Genomic DNA, 25,280 nt, shown 5'->3' with positions numbered 1-25,280 from the left:
TTTACTTTCTTGCTGATTACCTTTCTCTCTCCTTCACATTAGAGCACACACTCATAGGGGAGAGGCAAATAGCCCTTTGCTCTGAGTTCCTCGTGTAGACTCCACCTTTGTTTGCTCTGGGGCAGATAGTGGTGCTCCCTTCCCCCAGCTTGCCTCCCCCTGGGTGAATTTGAAGTGCCGGAGGACAGTGGGTCTCCCTGGGTGAACATTTGTGAGCAAGGTGATACCGAGCAGCCCTTTGCTCACAGGCTCACTCCTGACTTTTCCATTACTGGTTTTCTTTGAATTTCATCTCTGGCTTTTTTCTAAAAAGAGAAACCCCAGAGTGGCAGAATGCCAGATTTAGGCTAATCCCCTTCTGTCCTTGGCCCTGATCTGCCTTGGAGCACCAGTGCCCTGTCAGTTCTGTGCCTGGAGGTGTATAGTGTGCTTGGGGACTCTTCCGTGTGGAGGATGGTAATGTTTAAGCCAAAGTCATTTCATGGCGAATGCTGTGATCGGCCCGTCGACTAACATGAACAAATTGCTGCTGTGACCCTCCTCCTCCCTTGGGATCTCTGCTTCTTGGACCATGGAGAGTCCGATTATTACCTAAAGGAAAGCCCTTAGAATGTATCCTCTGGGGGGGCAGAGGTGGGTGGGCTGAAAGTTCAAAACTGTTTCTGGATATGCCAACCCTAGGGTGGTTGGAATAGCATAAAGTTTATTTTTCCCATCCTGACTTGCAGGAGTTAGTCCCAGCCAGCGTCTTGCAGGACGGATTGATCTGGAAGGGACAGGCATTGCACACAGATTCTGTCTTGAAGCAAAAGTCTTCCCTTATTCCCTTAGATATAGTCATAGATGTTGATTCTGCAAACTTCTGTTTCATTGTTGAGAGAACTGATCCTCTGTAGAAAGAGAAAAAAAGAGAACAGTGTTTGTGTGTCATGTCACACCCCCCACCTCTAAGCTTTTGCTGGGACACCCATGGCTGGTTCTGCTTTTGATAGAAGCTCGTTCAGTGTGCACATGCTCTTGTGAGGGCACCAAGAGGTGTTTTCTCCTCCCTTTTCATCCTTGCTAAGAATTCTATTGTAAATGCTGATTTGTGGGAGAAACTGCGGGAGCCAACTTGTTGTCATGGAAACCCTGCACCCCGCCCCCGTACCCTGTTCTCTTCTCCGTTTGGGTAACTGTTGGTGAGCTAGATGGGGACTCAGAGTTTATGAGCTTCTTCCAAATCTGGTTCCTTTTTTGTCGTCGTCGTCGTCGTCGTCGTTGTTGTTGTTCTAGGCATTTGAAGCGGGGAGATGGGGTAAACACTGCACTGGCCGTGTTTTTGTCTTGTAGCTTGACTTGTTCTTGTAATCTTGACCTGTTGCCCTTTCTGAGCTTGTGAGGTGCAGTGTGTGTTGTCCTAGGGGCCATGGGACATCTGTTTTCCTGGAAGAGACAGGATGAGAGAGTACTCGTCTCTGTGGTATTTTGAGTAGGATAGTTAGAGACACAATGGTTTCTTAGTAATTTCAGCTTCTGTGGATTCCTTGTTATTTTTCTCCTGGGGGTTGGTGCTTCTGTAGTCCCAACCCAGATAGTACTTTGAACCTCCTGTGTTTGTATTTGGAAATCTTTGTGCCAAATAACCTGATTTGGTTTGTTTGTTTGTTTTGGGTTTTTTTGAGAGTGAGAGTGCAATGGGAAGGAGTAGAGGGAGAGAGAATCCCGAGCAGCCTCCACACCCAGCTCGCAGCCTGAGGTGGGGCTGGAGATCTGAGCCAAAATCAAGAGTTGGATGCTTAACTGACTGAGCCGAGCTCTCCCCCTGCTCCGAACCCCCCCCACCCCCAAATAACCTGATTCTTTTTTTTTTTTTTTAAGATTTTATTTATTTATTTCACAGAGAGAGATCACAAGTAGGCAGAGAGGCAGGCAGAGAGAGAGATAGAGGAGGAAGCAGGCTCTCCGCCGAGCAGAGAGCCCGATGCGGGACTCGATCCCAGGACCCCGAGATCACGACCTGAGCCGAAGGCAGAGGCTTAACCCACTGAGCCACCCAGGTGCCCCCAAATAACCTGATTCTTAACGGGAGTCTTTTGGGCTATATCCCTCCCTTTAGGGACTGTGGGCCAGATTATTTCTGTACCTGCTCCCACCCCTGACTGCCAGCAGGAAATCAGGGTAATAGAATTCAGACACAGTCTGGACTGTAGAGAGAGATCACGTTAACCAGGCACTTGGATAAGGAGCTGAACCGGCTGGCTTGCAGAGCGGATTAAATTCTTGTGTGCTTGTGGCGGCGGCCACTTGCCACCGGTAAAGGCGTATGGAGGGGAGAGGTAGTCCTAAGAGGGAGGCTTTTCTGCCAGTAGAATTCGTGCACATATAGGCAGCCTCCTTCTCTTGTTTCTCACTCCATTGTCAAGGAAGCATGAGATGGCTTGAGTTCGAGCCTGCGCTTGAGGTGGGGAGAGGACTGTCAAGTTGTGGGGAGGGTAAGGCTGAAGTCCGGAGTCCTGATGACTGCAGGAGTAGCAAGGGGTCGCAGCTGAGAAATTTGCAGGAGTGGCGGTAGGCGTTGGAGGAAACATTCTCTTCTGCCCCCCATTTTTTCGGTATGTCATCAAGGCAGGTCATTTTAGCTAGGAGAGCTCCTTGTTGTCCCCTTTGAAAAGGTGGGGATGGGGAGCCAGTCGTAGGGTGGGAGGGTGGGTATCCCGATGTTGGATCCTTTTGCTTTCTGGCTGGACTGTTATTCTGAAAAACGTTCTCTTGTCTAGTGACCCTCCTGGTATATTAGGATAAGGTCATTGGAGGGTGAACAACTTGAGTTGAGCAGCAAATTAATAGATAATCCACATTTCCCTCTTTAAGAAACTTCGCTTACTTATTTTTTCGCTTTCTGAGATACTTAGAAGAAAGTTGCTGACGAGTGGAACTCCCTTCTAAGCCAGCGCGCAGGCAGAGGGGACCCTTCACTGGCCACCTTTTCTGACACTAGCGTGTTCAGGAGTTTGACCTGAGTCCAGAAAGGAGCTAGTACTAACTGGCACTGGGCTGGGCAAGGAACTGAGTTTTAAAACATGCTTCTTGTGGAGCACATGGAAATCTGCTGATGGGAAAGGGAGGAAATGGGCGTCTGTGTCATCTTGTCGCATCTGCACTAGGACAGGTGTTGCCATGTTGGACCCTGGCTCCTTCCTGGCGCCCCACCTGGTCTTAGCCCTGCTCCGCCTCTCCGTTCTCTTGTTCACAGGCAGAGGCTGAGGTGGCCTCCTTGAACCGCAGGATCCAGCTGGTTGAGGAGGAGCTGGACCGCGCCCAGGAGCGCCTGGCCACTGCCCTGCAAAAGCTGGAGGAAGCAGAGAAAGCTGCTGATGAGAGCGAGAGGTGTGTAGACAGCCTCGTGGGGCGCGGCTTTCAGGAGCACAGGACACGCAGGACACTCGGAGGAGGATTTCCTTAAAATCCTGCTCCCTGCTCCACCCCTCCCCAAGTTTTTATTTAAATTCCACCTAGTTAACATATAAAAATAGTAACTTACCTCTTTGTTTCTGTTCTGCATATCCTTTTCATTTGAACGCAGATTAAGGGTTACCTGGGCGCTGTGACCTTTGGTAATTGGTTTTACACTAGAAACTGATATAATGATTCACTTCTTAAATAGGGTCACCAGGATGGCCTCCACAGAATCATAGGCTTAATTTGTGAGGTTAGTCCCCCTAAAGCAGTGATTCTTAGAGTGAGCTCCCAGCCCAACAGCACCTGGGAACTTGGTGGAAATTCATTTTCTCAGCCCTTACCCTGATCAGGAGCCAGGAACTGTGGAGCGGGAGCCCAGCGTGAGTGTGAGATAAGCTCTGTCAGCCGCTGCTACAGCATTAGAATCATGGGAGCGAGGGGTGGGGATCACTGGGGAGTTGAAAATATCGGAATGCCTGGAATTCCACCCCAGTTCAGTGAGAGTCCACTGCAAGCAGGCTCTGGGTGTTGATGTTTTTAAATTTTGTCTGATAATGTGTGTCTGTAGTTGAGAACCACAGTCCCTGAAACAAGTCAAAACTTTGGTGAAAGTTTTGATTTGTTTCATCTTTGGTGAAAATAGCCAATTGGCTTCTTGCCGCTGTGAGTTAGACTAGAGCAAAGGTGTGTGAGGACATGCATGAGGTCAGAGGAAGGCTTTCAGCATCAGAAATGCTCTATCAGAACACGTGGGCACAGTGCTGCTATGAAGATGAGGAATTTGGCGGTCTCTACTGGTGCAGAGTAGCACCCCAGATCCTAGGAAGTAAAGAAAACATGTTGCAGAACGGGGTAGTGTATGATTCTTTTGGGGTGTGGGGATTTGGGGGTGAGGTTTATTTGGATTTTATCTATATAAAACCCTTCTGGAAGGGTTGTGAAGAGTTTGTTGAGTAGGAGTAGAGGTGGGGAGGGTTACTTTGTATCCTAAACTGTTTACTTAATATTAAGGGTGTATTGTTTTTTATTTTAAAAAGTTTATTTTATTTATTTATTTTTAAATATTTTACTTATTTGTCAGAGAGAAAGTGCACAAGCAGGGGGATCCGCAGGCAGAGGGATAAGCAGGCTCTGCCGACCAGGGAGCCTGATGCGGGACTTGATCCCAGGACCCTGGGGTCATGACCTGAGCCGAAGGCAGATGCTTAAGCAGCTGAGCCACCCAGGCGCCCCAGAGTTTTGTTTTTGTTTTTGTTTTTCAAGAAGTATTAAAACAGACTAAGGTGGGGGCTGGGGTGGTAGGCAGAGAGGCATGGCTTCAGAAGGGGCCATTCCTAGCCCCTCCCGGTGAGCCGTGGTAGACTCCCCAGGGAGTCAGTGCCACGTTAGTCCTTGTTGTTTCTGGCAGAGGTATGAAGGTTATTGAAAACCGAGCCTTAAAGGATGAAGAAAAGATGGAACTCCAGGAAATCCAACTCAAGGAGGCCAAGCACATTGCGGAAGAGGCAGATAGGAAGTATGAAGAGGTACGGTGCCTTGTGTGTGTCCTCTTTGGTGTCGTAGGGTTTTTGAAAAAGAATCATGGTAGAGGGAAATGGCTTCCTCTTTGCCTCACTGAGCTGTATGGGCTCTTCTCCTGTAGGTGGCTCGGAAGTTGGTGATTATTGAGGGGGACTTGGAACGCACAGAGGAACGAGCTGAGCTGGCAGAGTCGTGAGTATCTTGCTCCCCAAATCTTGCCATACCGCTCTGTCCTTTTCCCTTTGGCTTGCGCATTCATGTAAATCAACTAGCATTCCTTCAGCCTTGTTAAACGGGGCCTAGAGAGTGGGCTTTTTTTAGGCCCTGAGAATGAATGGCTGTGCGCTTTTTGAACGTTCTGGACTAGTGACAGGTGACAAATGAGGCTTCCTTTATTTCTTGTAGGGAGGGTTTGCAAACGGGCAAATAAGGACTAATTAATATATGGTGGAGAGTTAACTTGCAGGCCCTTTACAGGGTCCTCCCACCTGGAGTGGCTCTGCTGACTTGCGATCTCTTGATCTCTTTTTACCACGCTGCCAGCCTGGCGAACTTGAGGGCAAGGGCAGACAGGAAGTGACCCTGTTGGCACCTTCTGGGCCTTGCGCAACAAAGGCAGTGCTGACACGCGCATGTATTTGTGCTTCCTTTGTATCCCCTCTCCCAGACATGACATAGCATGACCATGGTGGTGTTTTCTTCCCATTTTTTTGGAAAAAAAAAAAAAAAACCCCCCCCCCCCCCCTGCCGTTTGGCTGCTCGTTTCCTTGCTGTGTCCTTTTTGACCTTTCTCCCTCCCCACAACCTGGCTTGTGCGACCCCCGTGCCCGTCACTAACAGCCGTTGCCGGGAGATGGACGAGCAGATCAGGCTGATGGACCAGAACCTCAAGTGTCTGAGTGCTGCTGAAGAAAAGGTACTATAGCCGTTAGACCCGCGACCAGGTTCCGGGTCTGTGGTGTGCTTCTGTTCTGTTCCGTCCTTCTGTCTGTCCGACAGCTGCCTCCCCTCCACTGGCTGGTTTGTTGAGCGCTTTCTCATCTCTTCATGGAATGCTGCACTCTCTCCCACTTACTCAGCCTCTTCCATCTCTTCCCGAGTGGCTTCACCACCTCTCCGCAGGGCCGCTCCCTCCCGCGGGTGGCCCGGGGCCTGTCCGGGTTGGACGTCTGATCCCACCTACACCCCAGCCAGCGATTAGCGCTTGTTCCTGTGAGAGGTTTCTCTCACGTGTTCGCTTAGTATCCAAACTTCTGAGTCCTAGCCCAGGAGGGCCCGGCTTCTGACACGCTCTGTGGTAGAGGGAGGAGGGGTGACACTTGCTCAGGTGACCCGGGAACTTCTCTCTGCCCCAGTATGCCTTCCAGCTCTCTCTCCATATAGGTTCAATTCACGTCTGTGTGTCTCTCTCTCCCTTTTTTTTTATTCTCTCCTCCTTCCCCTTTCCTCTCCTGCGGTATTTAAAACATTCACAGTAAGTGTTCTGAGCTGGAGGAGGAGCTGAAGAATGTCACCAACAACCTCAAGTCTCTTGAGGCTCAGGCGGAGAAGGTAGGGGCTGGTTGTGATGGTGACAGGCTTCGGGGCCTGGGCCCAGCCCTGCCCCTGATGAAAGACTGGAGAAACCCATTCCTTACACAACCTAGTGAGATGCATCCTTGTCACCCAGATTCTGGGTTTAATGCTAATTCCTGTGCACACCGATTCCTTTAGTGAAAAATCACTTCGTGGCCACAGGTGCTTGGGGTCATGTCCCCCTCTGGCTGATGCCGCTGTGCGAAGTGGCAGAAGTAGCAGTAATCACAGGTCCCGGGTGGCTTTCCAGCGGACTGATAGGGACATCAAGTAGTGGATCTGAGCTCTAGTAGGCAGCCAAGACAGATGACTGGTTTTTACCAGCACGTGGGGCTGTTTCCGCCGCGTGGCCTTGGGCTGTCATCACACCCACTCGGTAAACAGGAGGAAGGAAAAACCTTTTTGGGTTGATCTAAATAAGATAAAGCCGTAGGTCCATTTTAAAAATAAAGGTCTGGAGGATTATAATCAGAGGGTATCAAGACTCTAAGGAAATTGGTTTGTGGATTTTAAGGATCTTTTGTCTAGAAATGGGCCTTGCTCTTTTTCTCATGGGCCATTCAGCACATTAACTCCAAGAGGCTGTTCACTGTATGAGTGAATGTGGTGGCAGGGGGTAGGGTCTGTGTGAGGAGTCTCCACTCTGAAACTTTTATTCTGCTTCTCTTACAGTACTCGCAAAAGGAGGACAAATACGAGGAAGAGATAAAGATTCTCACGGATAAACTCAAGGAGGTGAGCTGAGGGGGTTCTAGGGAAGGAATCAAAACATTCAGAGGCGTATGAGACACTCTTTAAGACTCAGACAGGCTTGGCTTTGGTTCTGAAAGTTCTATGCATAGAAAGTGGAAGAGATATAGAGAATCCTTTTTATGGTTTTTTTCATCTCTGATTCTGTCTGGTGTCGCCTTTCCCCCAGGCAGAGACCCGTGCTGAGTTTGCTGAGCGATCGGTAGCGAAGCTGGAGAAGACAATTGATGATTTGGAAGGTATGGAGCCTGGGAGAGGAATGAGAGCGATACAGAGGAAGACCTTGCCCATTGACTGTTAACCTCCTTCCCTGTCCACCAGAGGGAGTGGGTAGTGATCTGCCACATGCCCCTCGCCCTGTCCTGTGTCCCAGCGAGGTGAAAAAGGTCAAAATCTAGAATTGGATTTTTACATGTACAACCTTTTCCTTTACTAAGACTTTACCTAGTATTCTGGAGTTTGCATCCTTTCCTTGGAGGAGACCGGTAGTGACTGCATTTACCTCCAGCATAGTAGTCTTGAGTCTCGGTCTCTGGGCTGAAATGGTAGCCACACTTTCGGGAGGCAGCGAGGTGTGTGGTACCCCACGGCGACGTTGGGCAGTCCTATTCATCACTGAAGCTCTGGGGGATCTCTGAGAGAGGCAGCTGTGAAATGTCCATGTCTCAGAGCTGAGGAATCCCAGGGGCTTTCTTTTTTTCATTTTTCTTTTTTTTTCTATTTTTTTACTTTTTTTTTTTTTAAGATTTTATTTATTTATTTGACAGAGAGAGACACAGGGAGAGAGAAAACACAAGCAGGGGGAGTGGGAGAGGGAGAAGCAGGGAGCCTGATGTGGGGCTTGATCCCAGGACCCTGGGATCATGACCTGAGCCTAAGGCAGATGCTTAATGCTGAGCCACCCAGGCACCCCTTTCTTTTCTTTTTTTCCTTTTTTTAAAAATAATGTTTCTTTCTTTCTTTCTTTTTTTTTTTTTTTTTTTTTTTTAAGATTTTATTTATTTGGGGCGCCTGGGTGGCTCAGTGGGTTAAGCCGCTGCCTTCGGCTCAGGTCATGATCTCAGGGTCCTGGGATCGAGCCCTGCATCAGGCTCTCTGCTCAGCGGGGAGCCTGCTTCCTCCTCCCCCTCTCTCTGCCTGTCTCTGCCTACTTGTGATCTCTCTCTGTCAAATAAATAAATAAAATCTTAAAAAAAAAAAAAAGATTTTATTTATTTGAAGAGATCACAAGTAGGCAGAGAGGCAGGCAGAGAGAGAGGGGGAAGCAGGCTCCCTGCTGAGCAGGGATCCCGGTGTGGGGCTTCATCCCAGGACCCTGATATCATGACCTGAGCCGAAGACAGAGGCTTCACCCACTAAGCCACCCAGGCACCCCTCTTTTCTTTTTTTTTTTTTTTTAAAGAATTTATTTGCGGGGTGGGGGGACAAGCAAGGAGGAGAGGGAGAAGCAGACTCTGCTGAGCAGGGAACCTGATGCGGAACTCGATTCCCAGACCCTGGGATCCTGACGTGAGCCGAAGGCAGAGGCTCAACAAACAGCCATCTAGGCACCACCCCCCCCACCTGGGGAGGGGCTTTCTAAATACTTTTTGTCCCCCTATTTTGGCAACTAGTCTGCTCTAATGAGCAAAAATAGACTTTGAGAACTCTTGAGATATGGTTCTTTGGTGTGCTCTGGGTAGCAGGATAGTCTTACTACGTGGGGGTTTGGGCAGGCAGCCTGTAGAACAAAGGGGCCAAGTGTACTGATCTTGCTTGGTAGAGAAGAAGTGTCTGAGTACTAATGTGTGCTTTCTCCTTTTTCTACTTTTATTGTGTCACCCCTGCTAGGAACTGGGTTAACTGGGTGGGAGTAGTATTTTGGTAACAGGATTTCTAGTCATGACTGTACCCAGATTCTCAATCCTGACTATAAATTTTTTTTTTTTTTATTTGATAGACAGAGATCACAAGTAGGCACAGAGGCAGGGAGAGAGAGAGAGAGAGAGAGAGAGAGAGGAGGAAGCAAGGTCCCTGCTGAGCAGGGAGCCCGATGCGGGGCCCGATCCCAGGACCTTGGGATCATGACCTGAGCCAAAGGCAGAGGCTTTAACCCACTGAGCCACCCAGGCGCCCCAATCCTGACTATAATTGATCAGAGGTGTCGAGAAGTTCAGTAGTCCTGGGGGGACAGTGGATCTGAAAATGGCCTGTTGTGGCCACCAGGACAGATGTTTTCCTGACCTGGGGTATTAGACCCACAGTCACACTCTTTCTTATTTCTAATGATTCCCTCTTGTCATCTGCTTCTGATACCTTTCACTCTGTCCCCTCGTCCCTTCCGGTGTTCCTGTGCGTATCCAGATGAGCTCTATGCCCAGAAACTGAAGTACAAGGCCATTAGCGAGGAGCTGGACCACGCCCTCAATGACATGACCTCTATGTAACTATCTGACAGTAGAGCGGGGCTGGGACCTTGGCTTGTGGGTGGTTGGGGTTACAGGCTGTGCATAGTGTGCTTTGGTTTTATCCTCTGGATACTAGAAACTTCAAGCTGTTTTTAAAATATTGGTGCTGATTACATACTGGCAAAAGCTGGGTGGCCTTTCATACTGAATCTGCAGTGGCACCCCGATGGACATGTGGTTTTTTTAATATTTTTTGTTGATAGACCCTTCTTTATAACACCATGGTGTTTCTATTTGCTTCTCCAATTCAGTCTTCTCAGAGGGACACTGCTGAAGGTAGATACATGTCATCATATACCTAAGGACATAGGGCCCAGAGAACAGTGTCTTGGGCCCTAACATTGCATAACAGAATTCACACCTCCTGGGTGTATTTAATTTGTGTCCTGATAATAAAGTTCAGAGGAAACAGCCATGATTGGAAACACCAAATTCACCAAAGAATTGAGCTGAGTCCCAGAGCAAGCCAGGCGGTAAAAAGCACCAGAAAGAGTTGGGGATTTCATTCATTTGCTGTGGACCCTTGATCCTTGATGCTAATCCGCCCCTTTGTATCTTTCCCACTAACCCTGAGAAGAAGCCGGATGACTCAGGCTGGAGTGTCTGGCTGTCTTTCTCATTCCTGCTGCCTTCTCTTCCCTTCCCCCCAGGTGCTGTGTAGATTGATGCCAGTCCTTCTTACCTAGAGTCTCCTTACTTTCTCACACAGATAACTCTCACCGTTTCTGCTCTGTTCTGGATCTGCCCCCTTTCCTCGGGGAGCCCAACGCCCCACTCTCGCTCTGGATTCCGTTTGGGTCGGCCTGGCTGGTCCCCAAGGCATTAGGATGTAGTGAGGGGCACAAAGCAACTTCTGTATTCTTCCACTCCTCCCCATCCCCTAAATTTAAATGTTAAGCTGCTGGAAGCCTCATGCCCCCCCGCATTTGTGTCATTGACAGAGCCGCTGCTGTCCCTAAAAGGGAGCCTTGGGGTGTGATGGGGAGAACTGCTGTTGTAGGCCCTCCCTGACTTACATAATCAAAGCCACTTTTGTGTGTGTCTCTTTTTTTCTTGACATTTAAGCTCAACTGATGTGAGTCTGTCGGAGCGGCGGGCTTAGCCGCGGTCCTGTAGGGTAGGTCCACGCAGGCTTCGGGAGTCCGAGTCCTGTCCTTGGGGCTCCTGAGTCTGGCCGCCTGGAAGGCTCCCCTCCTCCTTGGTCTCTTCTCTTCTGGTAGCGTCCACGTGCCTCCCAGTACATGTTCTCGGCCCTTCTTCCAGTGGTTCAGATGGTGCCTCTTCAGAGCACTCGTCGGACTCAAGTGTACTAGCAGCAAACTTAACGAATTAGACCATCCCAAGTCACAGAAAAATGGTGTTTTCAGCACATTTTTGTTTTCTTGCCCAAACTCTTGTCACGTGCTGGGGGTTCACTGCCATTTGCCCGTTGGTGTGTACCGGTGGACCAGAAGGCAGATGATAAATGATCGTTACTGGGAAAACTAGAACAACCAGTCATGCGTGCTTCAGATAATGTGCACAAGGTGCTGATAGTTTATTACATACATACAAATGATAAATTTCCCTTTTTTTTTTTTTTTTAAAGATTTTATTTATTTATTTAACAGAGACACCGCAAGAGAGGGAACACTAGCAGGAGCAGAGTGAGAGGGAGGAGCAGGCTCCCGCGGAGCAGGGAGCCGGATGCGGGGCTCGATCCCAGGACCCTTGGATCACAACCTGAGCCTAAGGCAGATGCTCAATAGCTGAGCCACCCAGGCGCCCCTAAAAATGATACATTTCTGCTAGTGAAACTGTTCCTGCTTCATATTGTGGGATTACATAGCAACACTTTACAAACTCCTAGTCCAGCTTCCACAGCTGGGATGGTTCCGAGCCAAATAGTACAGCTGTCCTTGTACACATCTAATCACCTAAGTGGTGTTCAGCACACCGAGTACTTCAGTTTCTCAGCAAATTATGTTTTTCCAACTTGATTTTCGTTTGAACAGAGCCATCAAAGAAAGGTTTTCCCTAATGTAAAACTTGAGGTCTCATTGAATTCAGGTTTCTTTCTGTTCACACCATTTCCTCCTGCTACACAGCCTTTGAGGTGAAGGTACAGACTGATTGGTTCAGCTGACACTTGAACTGTTCTCTTTAGAAGCCATAAAGTTATCAGGCTGGGGACAGAAATAAAGATGGAGGCACCATCCCTATTTTTAGGTTACCCAGAATCTAGTAGGAGAGCATATATATAAAGCTAAAGATGGTCTGTGATCAGCGCCACAAGTAATAAGCTTGTGGAAATTCAGCAGGGGAAGAGGCTGTTTTCAGTGGGGATGATAAAGACTCAAAGAAGGAGGCACTTAATAGGTACTTAATAAACATTAAAACTTGCCTCTTCATTTTTATTGGGTTCTAAAGGATTGGATTTCTGACAAACAGATTTTGGTTGTAGGGTTGTGGATATTAAGCATTTTGGTTAAAAAGCGAGGGTAGATGCGTCGGTAGCGATGGGAAGGATATAATGGCTGTACAGGTAGGTTTAGACAGGAGGGGCGGTGTGTGCTGAAATCCACGTTGGGGTTTATAGAGGATGGGGATGCCCCTGGAGATTTTGAACAAGGATATGTCCTGGTATGAGTCACAATGAAGAATTGATGTGGCGGCTAAGTTACTAGATTACAAGGGGAGCAGATTATCAAAGTGATGCATTTAGATAGAAGACAGTTCATAAATATGAGTCATTTGTGTCCTCCTTGGTGGCTTTTGCCATATTCATGTGCTCCCTACATTATTGTTTTCTTCACACTTACTCTTTATTTTCAAATTTGTCTTAACATACGTAATTCTGATTTAAAGTAAAAGGTTAGATACCTGCTAGCGATTTTTCCTAAAGCACACAAAAACAATACAGCAAGTAAGTTTTAAGTTCACAAACGTATATTGTCAGAAATGTCCTTATGCAGCGCCAGCAGCAAGTTTGCTTTGAGAGAAACTGGCTTAGATTGTTGCAGTTTTCCCCGAGATCATCATCTGTAGAGAGACAGCACTGAAGGCGCACATGATGGAGGGCACGCGGTGTGAGGAGGAAAGTCAGGAGTGACTGGTTTGGATCCTAGGAAAATGGTAGCATTGAAGGTATAGGGAGATCATGTAGTCCTGGTTTGAAGAGGCAGGAGAGGTGGAAGAGATGAGTCTGAAATCCTGGCAGGTATCCAGGTGAAAACAAAACTCTGGGCGTTGAGGGGATAGGCTGGCTGATGCAAGATTCAGAACGCCGTATGAGTGGCAGGCCATTTAGACCACGAAAGTACATTTAGAACCCGAAAGACAGTTGCAGATGTAAAAGGAATGAAGCAAACAGGGAAACATGCGCAGAGGAGGGATTCAGGCAGAGCTGGTCGGAGGGATGGAAAGAGAAGCAGCAGCTTTGCTAATTGAGCCGTTGACGGAGGACTTCCGGAGGTTCTCAACTTCAGCAGGTTGAGAAGAAAGCTAGCTCAAGACGGGACGTTGCCATGAGCACTTCATTAATTCAGGGGTGTGTTTCGAGCATTGAGATCAAGGACAGAAGCCATATTTCAAGGAGCAGAAGGGTGAACTAAGTGGAAGGAAAACCAGGGCAAGACATAGAGCCTGGAGCTGTGCTGCCCGGCAAGAACTTCTAACAGTCTTGCCAAAGCAGTGACCCCCGCGCACGCGCAGGGCCTGCCGAGCGCTCAGAGCGTGGTTTATGTGACCGAGGAGCTAAGATTCTGCTGGTTTTACTGCTGAATTTAATAGGCACGTGTGGCCAGTGGCTGCTTGCTGTGTTGGATAGTACAATGGTAGATGTTTTGTGTTTGGGCAGAAAGAGTTGACTGGCACAGAGAAAGGCTTCTCGGGAAAGAAAGAAGTATATGAGGAGGGAGGCAAATTAGGACAAAAGCAAGGCGCTCTGCTTCTGGTGGCCACCGTCTTCCCCCAGGGGCAAGACTGGTGTGAGCAAGGATGGAAACCAACAGGCCAGAGTAGCAGAGTGAAATTTGAAATGCTGTGTGGTGCCAAGTTCATTCTTCTGCTTATGGCAGAAGCCACTGTATGTGACTCGAGCCTGGACTAGCTGTGGGGATGCGGTCAAGAAGCAGCATTGGTAATCTCAGAGCAAAGCATTTTGATCTCTTTTCCCTCTTAATTTCTGAGACTGAGCCACAGTCTGATGTGTTCGAGTCCTTTCTACCCTTCCTTGTTACCTTTGTTGGGATGAGGCACAACATGGGATTGGGTCCCAAGTTACGTGGTTGGCAGAACCGCCCTGTGGTGTTGGGCAGCCTTGTCTTGGCCCCACCCAATCGAGTATTTTCTCGTGGTACTGGTTGCATCCCCCCCCCTTAATATTAGGGGAAAGTTGAAAAAAAAAGAAAAAGGCAAAATCTGTTCCTTTTTATCTCTTGAATTGTGAGGCTTTAAAACACATAGTTAGTTCCCTTTACTCTTCCAGCCTTCCCACTCCCTTTTCCTGTTAGAGAATGAAATTGACCTGATTCAGACCAGTGAAGCCTAAAGGATGTCTAGCATCCATGGGATCATTCCCTAATTAATTGGACAGGCCTAAAAGGAACATCAGACCAAATGGATTCTCTGGCTTGCATTTTTTGTTTGTTTGTTTGTTTTATTTTGCTATTATCAGGGAACCAAGAACTTTGACTAAATGAGCTGGTATCTGATCCTGAATTTTTAGTTACCAGAGATAGCAGGATTAGAACTCCTACATACTAATTCAGGGTGAGCAGATAACCACATTTATCTGTTGACCTTCTGCCGTTTTTAGGGAACTGTGGGTTCTAGGATTTAATCAGGCAAGAAAATGCTTCCATTTCTCTCCTTATTCCTTCCCTAAATGGAACAAACCCCTCACTGACGAGGCTGTTTTGAGGGACTAGATTCTGATACGACCCTTCTTTCCCAGGACAGGAGTGGGCTGCAGGAACTGGTGGATAGGGATGCTACAGCAGAGTCAGGCGGTGTTTAGGATCTGTGTAGAATGTTACCAAAAGCCTAAGAAGTGAGCGTTCACAGATTTGAGCCCCCACGTCTGTCAGGGATGCCACAGTGAATAAGACAGTTCCGATCCCAGGCCTCGTGGGGCTTGTAGACTAGTGTAGTGTTTCCTCAGTGGCGGACTGTGGTCATTCAAACCAAGATGAGTCTGGGATGTACGGAACTGTCCTCTACTTACTGCTGTCCCCTAACCAATAAATAACGTGTAGGGTCTTCTAGTTACTGTGACAATTAAAACCTGCCCCACACATTTCCAAATTTCCTTCCAAGAGGAGAGAACAGGCAATAATAGCACATGTATTGAGAACCACTGGTTTAATGGGAAGTGCAGTTCTTTTTTTTTTTTTTTTCCTTTTAAAGATTTTATTTATTTGACCGACAGAGATCACAAGTAGGCAGAGAGGCAGGCAGAGAGAGAGGAAGGGAAGTAGGCTCCCTGCTGAGCAGAGAGCCTGATGCGGGCCTTGATCCCAGGACCCTTGGGATCATGACCTGAGCTGAAGGCAGAGGCTTTAACTCACTGAGCCACCCAGGCACCCCGGGAAGTGCAGTTCTTAGAGTTCGATCTAATTCTGCCCTTTAATATAACTATTATTTTTAGTTATTTCCTCCTAGGATCATTTTGTATACATATGTTTTTCTGTTTTGATAGTGTATGTAAAGTGGCAAGTATTCTTGGGACCGTATTGGTCATCAGCTTCCGGGTAGAACAGGAGAAAACCTCTGCGCAGAGGGCAAGGTGCCTGAACAATGCACTTGGACTGTGGGCACAGTCCTTCTGCGGATACACTTGATCTTTAAGACGGAAGAATATAGCTTTACATTGAAGTCCTGAGGCCATTTTGAAACAGACTACAAAACGTAGGAAGAAACTTGTTTGTGAACTTGAGAGTTGGAGACCAGGAAGGTCTGTCCCCCAATTCCTGTTAACCCTGTGGTCAGATGGGTTTGGTTTCTCTCTGTGCCCCCTCTTAAAGGTGTGCTCCAAGTGGAAAATCGAGATAAAGTTAGTGGTTTGAGTACTTTTATTTATTTAGTTATTTAATTATTATTATTTTTTAAAAAAGATTTTATTTATTTATTTGATAGAGATCACAAGTAGGCAGAGAGACAGGCAGAGAGAGAGGAAGGAAAGCAGACTCCCCTCCGAGCAGAGAGCCTGACGAGGGGCTCCATGTGGGGCTTGATCCCCATGACCTGAGCTGAAGGCAGAGGCCTCAACCCACCGAGCCACCCAGGCGCCCCTGTTATTTATTTATTTATTTTTTAAAAGATTTCTATTTATTTCACAGAGACACAGTGAGAGAGGGAACATAAGCAGGGGGTGTGGGAGAGGGAGAAGGAGGTCTCTTGGTGAGCAGGGAGCCTGATGCGGGGCTTGATTCCAGGACCCCGGGATCATGACCTGAGCTGAAGGCAGACACTTAACGACTGAGCCACCCAGGCGTTCCAGTACTTAACTACTCTTAACCAGGACTGCTTTTGGTTGTGGGAAACAGCTTAACTGTTGCTTAAATAAATGCGGGACTGACTTGTCTCCTGTAATAACAAGTCCAGGTTAGAGCAGCTGTGGCCTGCTGTAGCGGGTTTCTGTGATTCTCTTGGCCCCTCTTGAAGTTGAGCTCTGTAACTTCACCCTCGCACCCTGTTCAAGGCAAGAAAGAAAGCTGGTCTGCCCAGAAGGCTTCCAGCAGACTACTCCCTGTATCTCACTGGTCAGACCTGGATGATAATCACCTCTAACTGCAAGGGAGGCTGGAAAAACGGCAGGGTAATCTTGATTGGCCTTCCTTGGGGCTGGACATGCTGCCCACCTTAACAGGATTGGGTTCTTTTTGAAAAGGGGAGGTGGGGTTTGATGGACAGTCCCCGAGATGGGTTAGCCACCAAGCACCTACAAGGAGCATTAGAAGTAGGCTTGAATGGGTGTAGGGATATTGACCCTAATTTACCATTCATAATACTGTGTTGAATCTTTTTTTTTTTTTAATTTTATTTATTTATTTGACAGACAGAGATCACAAGTAGGCAGAGAGGCAGGCAGAGAGAGAGGAGGAAGCAGGCTCCCCGCTGAGCAGAGAGCCCGATGTGGGGCTCGATCCCAGGACCCTGAGATCATGACCTGAGCTGAAGCCAGAGGCTTTAACCCACTGAGCCACCCAGGCCGCCCGAATCTTTTTTTTTTTTTTTTTAAGATTTTTATTTATTTGTCAGAGAGTGTGCACACATGCATAAGCAGGGGGAGCCACACAGGGAGGAGCAGGCTCCCTGCCTAGCAGGGGGTCTGATGCCGGACTCCATTCCAGGACCCAGGGACCATGAACTAAGCTAAAAGCAGACACTTAACCAGCTGAGCCACCCAGGCACCCTGTATTGAATGCTTTTACAGAAAATGTTCCAGCCGCCCACTTAAGCTTCTGCCAAACCCTGATTACAAGCCATCTGTGTGCCTTGCTTCCCCGTTTCACTTGTGTGTTTCTCAACCCGGGGAATAAACACCTTTGCAAAGGAGATACTTTTTTCTTTCTCAAAATGTTGTCCTTCCAGCTGGTCCGTCAGGATATTTTATTTGTTCCTTTGTTGGTCTTTCCGCCACCTGACTGACTTCTGCCCTCTCTGTCCGAAAGCCGCCTGCAGCAACTCTGCCTTTCAGGTGCATGTTCTGTGTATCAGCTAGGCCGAAATCTCAGGGTTTCTTGTGGTGCTCTGCTAACCTCCCCTTTTTCTCTTTCTCCTCTGTGTCCTCTCCTGCTCTTGCTTCCTCCTCCTGGTGCTGCTGCAGAGCGTCTCTGCAGCCAACCTGAGCGCACCCGCCTGCTCTCCACAAGCTGCAGCTCCTGCTGCATGGTCGGGGGACTGATGAGCGGGGCTCCCTGGTGTCCGATAAGCCGAGCCCACTGCTAACACCACTGACCTGGACCCCAGCAGAAAGCCGATTGTACTTTTTAAAGTCATTTTGCCCTAAGCAAAACAAAACAAAAAGAATTTAAGGTTTTATTCATTTATTTGAGAGAGGGAGAACCAGACTCCTTGCTGAGCACAGAGCCCAACGCAGGATTCCATCCCAGGACCCTGAGATCGTGACCTGAGCGGAAAGCAGATGCTTAACCCACTGAGCCTCCCAGGTGCCCCACAAATTGCTTTTTAATTGGGGCAATGAGAATATCGTTGGCTTCCTAACGGTGCTGCAGAGTGAGAACAGTTGGCGCTGCATTTCTGTTCCTTTTCAAGAGATAATGGGTGATAAAGGGAGGGGCTTGAGGGATCATAGTGAGGAACCAGAGAGAACTTTCTGGTTTCCACCTTGACTTGCCGCTGTTGAACCCGAACATTGGCTGTAGGCGGTGTTCCCCCTGCGTGGATGGTTTCTAACAATAAAAGATCCAGTTAGACAAGATGTCGTGACTGCTTCATCTGCAGGCCCAGAGATTGGGTTCTTCTGACTGGGTGGGAAAAAGGGAAAGGAGAGGAAGGGTATGGGGTGTTAATAAGGCTATGGTGAGTATTTGTGCCCCTAGAGTGGTCTGAGTGGTTTGCTTGCTGAGCAGATTAGATTCTCCTTGCTGTTCACGCCACAGGTTTTCTTCCTGACTTTTTCCTTCTTGCTCCTTTTTCTTGGTTTTATGTTTAATTGTAACTATCTATCACAGGCTAGTTTTGGAGAATAGCTCTATAAAAATCGCAGTTAAGGTTTTGCTTGTATGTTCAGTAGTATTATTGGCTCTGTGGCCTTTAGTGATTCTGTGACAGGCTATATGGGGTCTTTCATTTATCCCACCAATTAATCGTTCCTTTCCTTGTTGGAGGAAGCCTGTAGTGCATGAGGTTCCTCTTGTACTGAGCCTCTGTTTTGACTGGTAGAAACATGCCCATCCTTGTTCTTAGTGCTCACACCCCAGTGAGCCATGTCAAGTAGGCACCGTCCTATGGGCAAAGCCCAGAAAGAAAGGATGGCTGATGCCTAAGGCTGCCTCCTCCAGTGACTGAAAACTGAAAGCCTTGGTGGGTGTGGGTGAATGAGGAAATGACTGATAAGGTCTCCCGCCTCTTCCCCACAGAGGAATAGCAACATCTGTAGCCGCAGCTCGCCCGCCCGAGGCCTGCGGAAGCGAGTGGTGCCTTAGCGTGCGCCGGCGGCCAAGAGGGCAGCTGCTGTGTTAGTCCGCAGCCTCCCCGCAGCAGGAGAGGTTCTCAGTGGGAAGACCGGGATGTTCACTGCTAGTTCGTGTAACATCTCTCCTTTACCCCCATTAGATAAGCTGAAATGCACCAAAGAGGAGCATCTGTGCACACAGAGGATGCTGGACCAGACTCTGCTGGACCTGAACGAGATGTAGACCCGCCATCCCGCCCGCCGCTGCTCCTCCCTCTGCCCCGACTCCGCCTGAGGCCGGCCTGCCCGAAGCCGGCCCTGCCACTGAGGGCTGATCTTTAACTGGAAGGCTGCTTTCTCCTCCTGCCGCCTCTCCCACCCCATCCCCTGTGTCTTTTTCGCCAAACTGTCTCTGCCTCTCCCTAGAGATTCCAGCTGGGCTTGAGGCTGAGCACCTTTGGGAACAATGTTGAAGGGAATGTGAGCACAATGCAAAGTGTCTTTAAAAGCATGTTGTGATGTACACATTTTTAATTACCTTTTTTGCTGTTGTTGATGTAGCGACCATTTGTAAAACATTCCAAATCACCCACGGTTCTGAAGCAGCAGTCTCATCCCTTCCTCACATGTGGGAAGTAACGTTTCAGTTCAGTGCATAGTGCCCTCCGCAGAGGAGGGCAAGCGGCAGGGGCCTGCCTTGCTGAGAGCCAGAGCCCGGAAAGAGCCCCACTCTGGGAAGCTTCGTTGCTTTGTCCAAAGTACCAGCCAAATTAGAAAGATGATTCCAGGAGGAATGGCCAAAAAAGTGTGGCTCAGGGTTTAGCTTTAAGGTATCTTTGAGCAACTTTATTATTTTTTTCATCAGAAGTGACCAAATTAAGATGGTGAGACCTCTATCTGAGACCAAATCCCGGGCCTGTCTTGGCCCTAACTGCCCACAGAATGGATCATGTTCCCCTTATGTTGAGGTGACCACTTGCTCTCCTGTCTCCTTGAAGGAAAAAAAGAAAATTACGTGCTTGCCCCTGATTCAGCCCCATGAGACAAACTCATCTCATCACCCTTCGCTGGGTCCAAAGCTGCTGTCTCTAGAAGTGCCATCTCGTGCTTTGTATCAGTCAGTGCTGGAGAAATCTTGAATAGCTTATGTACAAAACTGTTTTTAAAATTTTATATTATTTTGAAACTTTGCTTCTGTAGGGTTGGGGCACATTGGCCACCGCGTCTGGCTGAGCATTCTCTGCAGGCTGTGGGCTGACCGCGTGCTGGTCTTTTAAAGTTTCTTTCCCTCCCCAGTTCCCCTTTTTGGTGAGGTTTCTGGGAGGCCTGTCAGGTGTGCACGCTGCGGCTTACTGGCTTACGTGCGCCCCCGCTGGTGTGCTCTCTTCGGCCGATTGGGAGAAAGGAAACCCATAGTGCAAACTGTTTTGATACTGAAAATTGACAAGTGTCTTTTTGAAATAAAGAACCAGTCCCTCGAGCCCTCGGACCTACTCGACTTTTCTTACTAATCCCGTTGTACTTCCTCCACAGGAACTGCGGAGTTTGAGTGAAAGATCAGATCTTTGTGGGTGGCAGCCGCGCGCTTCACTCGGCGTGACGCGCTGTGGAAGCAGACCAAAGCTGGGTTCAGAACTCTGTCTTGCGTGCCTGATGTAAATAATTCGGTTTTTCCGTCTGTGAGACAAAAGATACATGTCACCGGGGTACGTGTGACTGGGACAGACGTAGGTTCCTTCACTAGCGCGCGCGTGTTCAGGCCGAGCTGCGCGCCCCTTTCGCGTGGGGCTCACGCTCGGGAGCCACGGACTCGGGGCTCCCGAAGTGACCAGCCGTCTCTGACGCCTGTCCGTGTCCTGCCCTGGCCCCCGAGCTGGGCCTCCGCCGGCTGTGGCGAGGAGCCGGGTGGTCCGGACCCGGAGCGCGCGCGGGGCGGCCACCCGGGACCTGCCGGCCCATCCCGCGCCCTGGCCTGAGGCGGGACGCGAGTCCCAATTCCTCGTATCCACGACGCGGCTACCTCGCCCGAGGCCCGCTCTGCACGCCGGGGCCGGGGAGGCGCGGACCAATGCCGCTTGGACGTTGCGGCAGCACAGATGGTCGGCTGGGAACTGAACACGAGGCAGGCAGCGGAAGAAGCTGAACTGGGAGGGGGAGGCCGTCTCGGCTCATCGCCGCCAGAGAGTCGGAGCCTGCGCTCGCCCTGCACCGGGTCTCCACGCGCGGCTCCCAGGAGGAACTCCCACAATTCCCGGCAGGCGGAGGCCCCGCCCCCGTGACGTCGCGCCCGGCGATTGGCCGGCGTAGGGGGCTCGGGCTGCGGCCGCAGTCGAGCGGGAACTGGAGATCGGGTGGTCGCCATGACGGCCTTCGGGGCCCCGCGTTCCGGATGCGGCCGGCCGTTTGGCGGCTGGCCCGCAGCCGGCGTCCTGCTGCTGCTTCAGTGCCTGGTGGGGACCCGGGCCAGCAAACTCAACGTGCCGCAAGTGTTGCTCCCTTTCGGCCGGGAGCCCGGCCGCGTGCCTTTCCTGCTGGAGGCGCAGCGCGGCTGCTACACCTGGTGAGGGGCGGGGTCCCCGGGGCTTCGCGCCCCCTTGCCCCTGCAAGGGTCGAAGCCAGGTTCGAAGCCAGGGCCGACGGGCTTCCTCGACAAGGACAACACCGCAGCGCCCTGTGGCCGTTGGCTTCAGGGGCTTTCCTGTGGGGACCTGCTGGAGCGCAAGGTGGTCCCCGCACGGCCTGAGGAGATGTCCCTGGGGGGCAGAGCATGGGGGTGGGAGCGCGGACAAGCTGGGGCCTCGGGACACCGCTCAAGGCCTCGTGCAGCCCCATTTCACTCAGGAGCGAGGCGAGGCCCCGACACGGTGGGGCGGGGAGACTCGCTTCGGGTGGAGAGGAGGCCTGCCTGGGGGTGTTGTGGAGCTTCCTCTACTCTGAGGGGAAGTGGGCGCCGCCGCGTGTCGGGACACGGCCGTGAGGCTGGTGCGGAACGGGACGGGGCAGCTGGCGTTTCACGGCTGGAACGTGACCCGCTGTGGGTGACGCACGGAATCTCACCATCCGAAGCCAAAACGTTAACTTTTTAATTTTTTAAAAAATTTTATTTGTTTGTTTGTTTGTTTATGAGAGAGCGAGCCGGCGAGAGAAAGCACAAGCAGGGCGAGGGGCAGAGGGAGGAGCAGGGAGTCGATCCCTGGGCTGGATCCCAGGACCCCCAGGTCATGACCTGAGCCGAAGGCAGACGCATAACCAACTGAGACACCCAAGTGTCCCAAAATATATTTTTTTTATTGCATTCTGAATCGTACTCACACTTCAAAATTTAGGCAGTTTTTCTGTCTTGGCAGCCCAGTTTTAAGATTGGACAAAACTCATTCCTCACAGTATGAGAAATCCTTGTCTTTCATTATTGGAAACACAACATCAATCCCAGTTTGTTTGTTTTTTAAGATTTTACTTATTTATTGGAGAGAGAGGGAGAGAAAGCGCAGGAAGGGGTGCATGCACGGGGCAGAGGTGGCGGGGAAGCAAGCAGACTCCCCGCTAAGCAGGGAGCCGGTTGCGGGGCTCCATCCAAGGACCCTGAGGTCATAACCTGAGCTAAAGGCAGAGGCTCAACCGGCTGAGCCACCCAGGCGCCCCCATGAATCCTGTTTTTGCTTACTGAGGGAAGAATGGAACAATCTCATTTTATTTATTTATTTTTTAAGATTTTATTTATTCATTAGAGACAAAGAGAGCACAAGCAGGGGAGAGGGACAGAAGAAGAGAGAAAAGCAGACTCCCTGCTGAGCTGGAAGCCTAAGGTGGGACTTGATCCCAGGACCTGGAGATCATTACCTGAGCCGAAGGCAGAGGCTCAACCATCCGAGCCACCCAGGCGTCCCTTAGTTTATTTTTTAAAGATTTTATTTATTTGGGCACCTGGGTGGCTCAGTGGGTTAAAGCCTCTGCTTTTGGCTCGGGTCATGGTCTCAGGGTCCTGGGATCGAGCCCCGCATCGGGGCTTTAAAAAAAAGATTTTATTTATTTGAAAGAGCAAGAGCAGGAGGGAAAGGAAGAAGCAGACTCCCCACTGAGCAGGGAGCCCAATGTGAGATTTGATTCCAGGACCCTGGGATCATGACCTGAATCAAAGGCAGATGCTAAACGGATTGAGCCACCCAGGCACCCTGGTACAAGCCTGTTTTAAATATTGAGGGAGGAATATGATACATGTGTAACATTGCACAAGTGATCATTGGGGAAAGGTTTTTATCAGTCTCACTGAGATCTCTCTTTCTTAAGCATGTTTTCTACTTTAAAGAGTGTCATTTAAATATACCAGGTAGTGTGTAGTATGGAAAAACTGTAAGAATCTGTGTTCCTCTGAAAGTTAATTTTAACCTACATTCTTATTTCATACTCTTAAGTATTTTATTTTGGCAGGCATTCCTCCCATCATGATGCAGTAACTGTTGAGCCTTTATATGAAAATGGCACCTTATGTTCCCAAAAAGCTGTGCTCATTGCTGAATCTACCCAACCGATACGCCTCAGCAGTATTATTCTTGCTCGAGAGATAGGTATGTTGAGAGAAAACACATTGTGAAGTTGTTCATTTAGAGTAGAATAATCTGATATCTTTTATACATGGTTAATACAAACGGTGTTGGCTTCAAATGCTAAGAAGTAGAAAAGAAAGCAGTCTGCACAATAACCCTAATTGTGACATCCTATTTTGTAAAAATAAATATAAATAAATAAATAAATAAATAAATAAAATATAACTGTGAGGTGTGGAAAAGAAATGTAAATTCTCAGACCCCATCTCAGTTCTGCTGAATTAGAATTTCAGGAGTGGTCCCAGGGAACTAACAAAGCTCTCCAGTGATTCTCATGTGTTACTGAAGTCCAGGAAGCATGGCACCAGTCTTTTTTAGATTAGAGTAGCTGGAGAAATGCTTTTTGTATCCAAAATCAAAGCAAGGCTTTTTCTATCCCAGTTTCTGGCACTTCATTGCTACATTGATAGGCCAGAAATACCTGTATTGTTTAAAATATTTTGATAAATGATACAACTCTATTATGTTATTAAAGAGAACTTCAAGTTGTTTGGTATACCATATTTTATATGATCGATGATGCCATCTGGTATAAAGCGTTTTTTTTTAATGTACTACTAAGAAAAACAGCCAAGTAAACTATGCTTTTCTTTACTTAGAATTTCTGCTTTATGCCTATAGAAGAACTAAGACTTAATTAGATGGTTATTTTTATGTTTCACTCTCATGCCTAATAAAACGGAAATATAAATAAAATAAACTGGTTAAAGTATTTCTCAAACTACCTTAGCGTTTCTTTCTCAGATGAAACATTTTTTTCACTAGGAATCATCAGTGTCTGTGTTTATCCCCACAATATCTTCCTCTATGCCAGCAAGGCTGTTGTGGATGTAGTATTTCTTGAAAGAATTAATTAAAAACGAAAACACGTAAAAGCTGTGACACCTGGCTGGCTCAGTTGGAAGATTGTGCAACTTTTTTTTTTTTTTTTTTTTAAGATTTTATTTTTCAGTAATCTCTATATCCAGAGTGAGGCTCACACTCACAACCCTGAGGTCAAGAGACATGTTCTCCACTGAATAGGCCAGCCAGTCACCCCAACTTCGGGGTTGTGAGTTTGAGCCCCACAATAGGTGTAGAGATTACTTCAGTAAATAAAACTTAAAAAAAAAAAAAAACACCCAAAAGCTATCCTATTGGGCTCTTAAGTTAAGCTTTGCAATTATATAGAACTATTGTGTGTGGGTTTTTTTTGTAGTTATGGAAAAGTACCTGGCACACCTCAGTTACTACCCTTCCCACCCCATCTCCTTAACCATTTGATTCCCAGGGGATTAAAGAGTGTGCCACCATGGACTGGCCACGATTTTCTTCTTACAGCTGATACCCATTCTACAAGTTTTGATGCTGTCCCTTTTAATGTTCTCACATCTGCAGTCAAGCACAACTAGGCCGTGACTGCCGCCCGGCTGACAGCAACTGGAAGATGTCATCAGTTATAAGATAAAATCTCAATTTCAGAGATGTTAAAATATCAAAAAATAACTGTCTTAGAATCAGTAAAATATGTTATGAGGACTCTCAAAGATGAGAATCTGTGAGGAACACGTCATACAGGGCAGCTACAATAGAGAAGGATACCAAGGTCAGAAAAGAAGAATTGTATTGGTCACATAAGTGATTTTTATTAATTAATTAATTAGTTAATTATTTAGAAAAAGATTTTATTTATTTATTTGACAGACAGAGACCACAAGTAGGCAGAGAGGCAGGCAGAGAGAGGGGGGAAGCAGGCTTCCTGCTGAGCAGAGAGCCCGATGTGGGGCTCGATCCCAGGACCCTGAGATCATGACCTGAGCCGAAGGCAGAGGCTTAACCCAC

The 25,280-nt window shown here is 48.5% G+C and overlaps 2 protein-coding genes across 11 annotated transcripts in view; both read left to right on the top strand.

The window, feature by feature from the left end:
- The window catches only part of LOC111138967 (tropomyosin 3), a 29,365-nt gene extending 9,030 nt beyond the window's left edge, over positions 1 to 20,335 (top strand). For 2 of the 8 annotated variants that reach the window (XM_022491016.1, XM_022491019.1), the window contains 7 exons: positions 3,236 to 3,369; positions 4,850 to 4,967; positions 5,084 to 5,154; positions 5,803 to 5,878; positions 7,210 to 7,272; positions 7,457 to 7,526; positions 19,017 to 20,335. In XM_022491016.1, coding sequence (XP_022346724.1) covers positions 3,236 to 3,369; positions 4,850 to 4,967; positions 5,084 to 5,154; positions 5,803 to 5,878; positions 7,210 to 7,272; positions 7,457 to 7,526; positions 19,017 to 19,099 — 615 coding nt within the window. In that variant the 3' untranslated portion in view covers positions 19,100 to 20,335. Of the gene's footprint in view, positions 1 to 3,235; positions 3,370 to 4,849; positions 4,968 to 5,083; positions 5,155 to 5,802; positions 5,879 to 6,437; positions 6,514 to 7,209; positions 7,273 to 7,456; positions 7,527 to 9,630; positions 9,729 to 10,443; positions 10,642 to 19,016 lie in introns of those variants that run through there. The other 6 variants (XM_022491017.1, XM_022491018.1, XM_022491020.1 and 3 more) reach the window with 6 other exon arrangements.
- A 78-nt stretch (positions 20,336 to 20,413) lies between these two features.
- Positions 20,414 to 25,280, top strand: part of LOC111138966 (nucleoporin 210 like) — an 89,916-nt gene continuing 85,049 nt past the window's right edge. For 2 of the 3 annotated variants that reach the window (XM_022491009.1, XM_022491008.1), the window contains exons 1-2: positions 20,414 to 21,415; positions 23,284 to 23,420. In XM_022491009.1, coding sequence (XP_022346717.1) covers positions 21,216 to 21,415; positions 23,284 to 23,420 — 337 coding nt within the window. In that variant the 5' untranslated portion in view covers positions 20,414 to 21,215. The remainder of the gene's footprint in view (positions 21,416 to 23,283; positions 23,421 to 25,280) is intronic. The other variant, XM_022491011.1, reaches the window with a different exon arrangement.

The sequence above is a fragment of the Enhydra lutris genome, unplaced genomic scaffold (genome assembly GCF_002288905.1).
Source record: "Enhydra lutris kenyoni isolate GAN:26980312 unplaced genomic scaffold, ASM228890v2 scaffoldscaffold94, whole genome shotgun sequence".
Lineage (NCBI taxonomy): Eukaryota > Metazoa > Chordata > Mammalia > Carnivora > Mustelidae > Enhydra > Enhydra lutris.
Note: the sequence above shows the minus strand (reverse complement) of the source record. Positions and strands in the feature narration are given on the sequence as shown.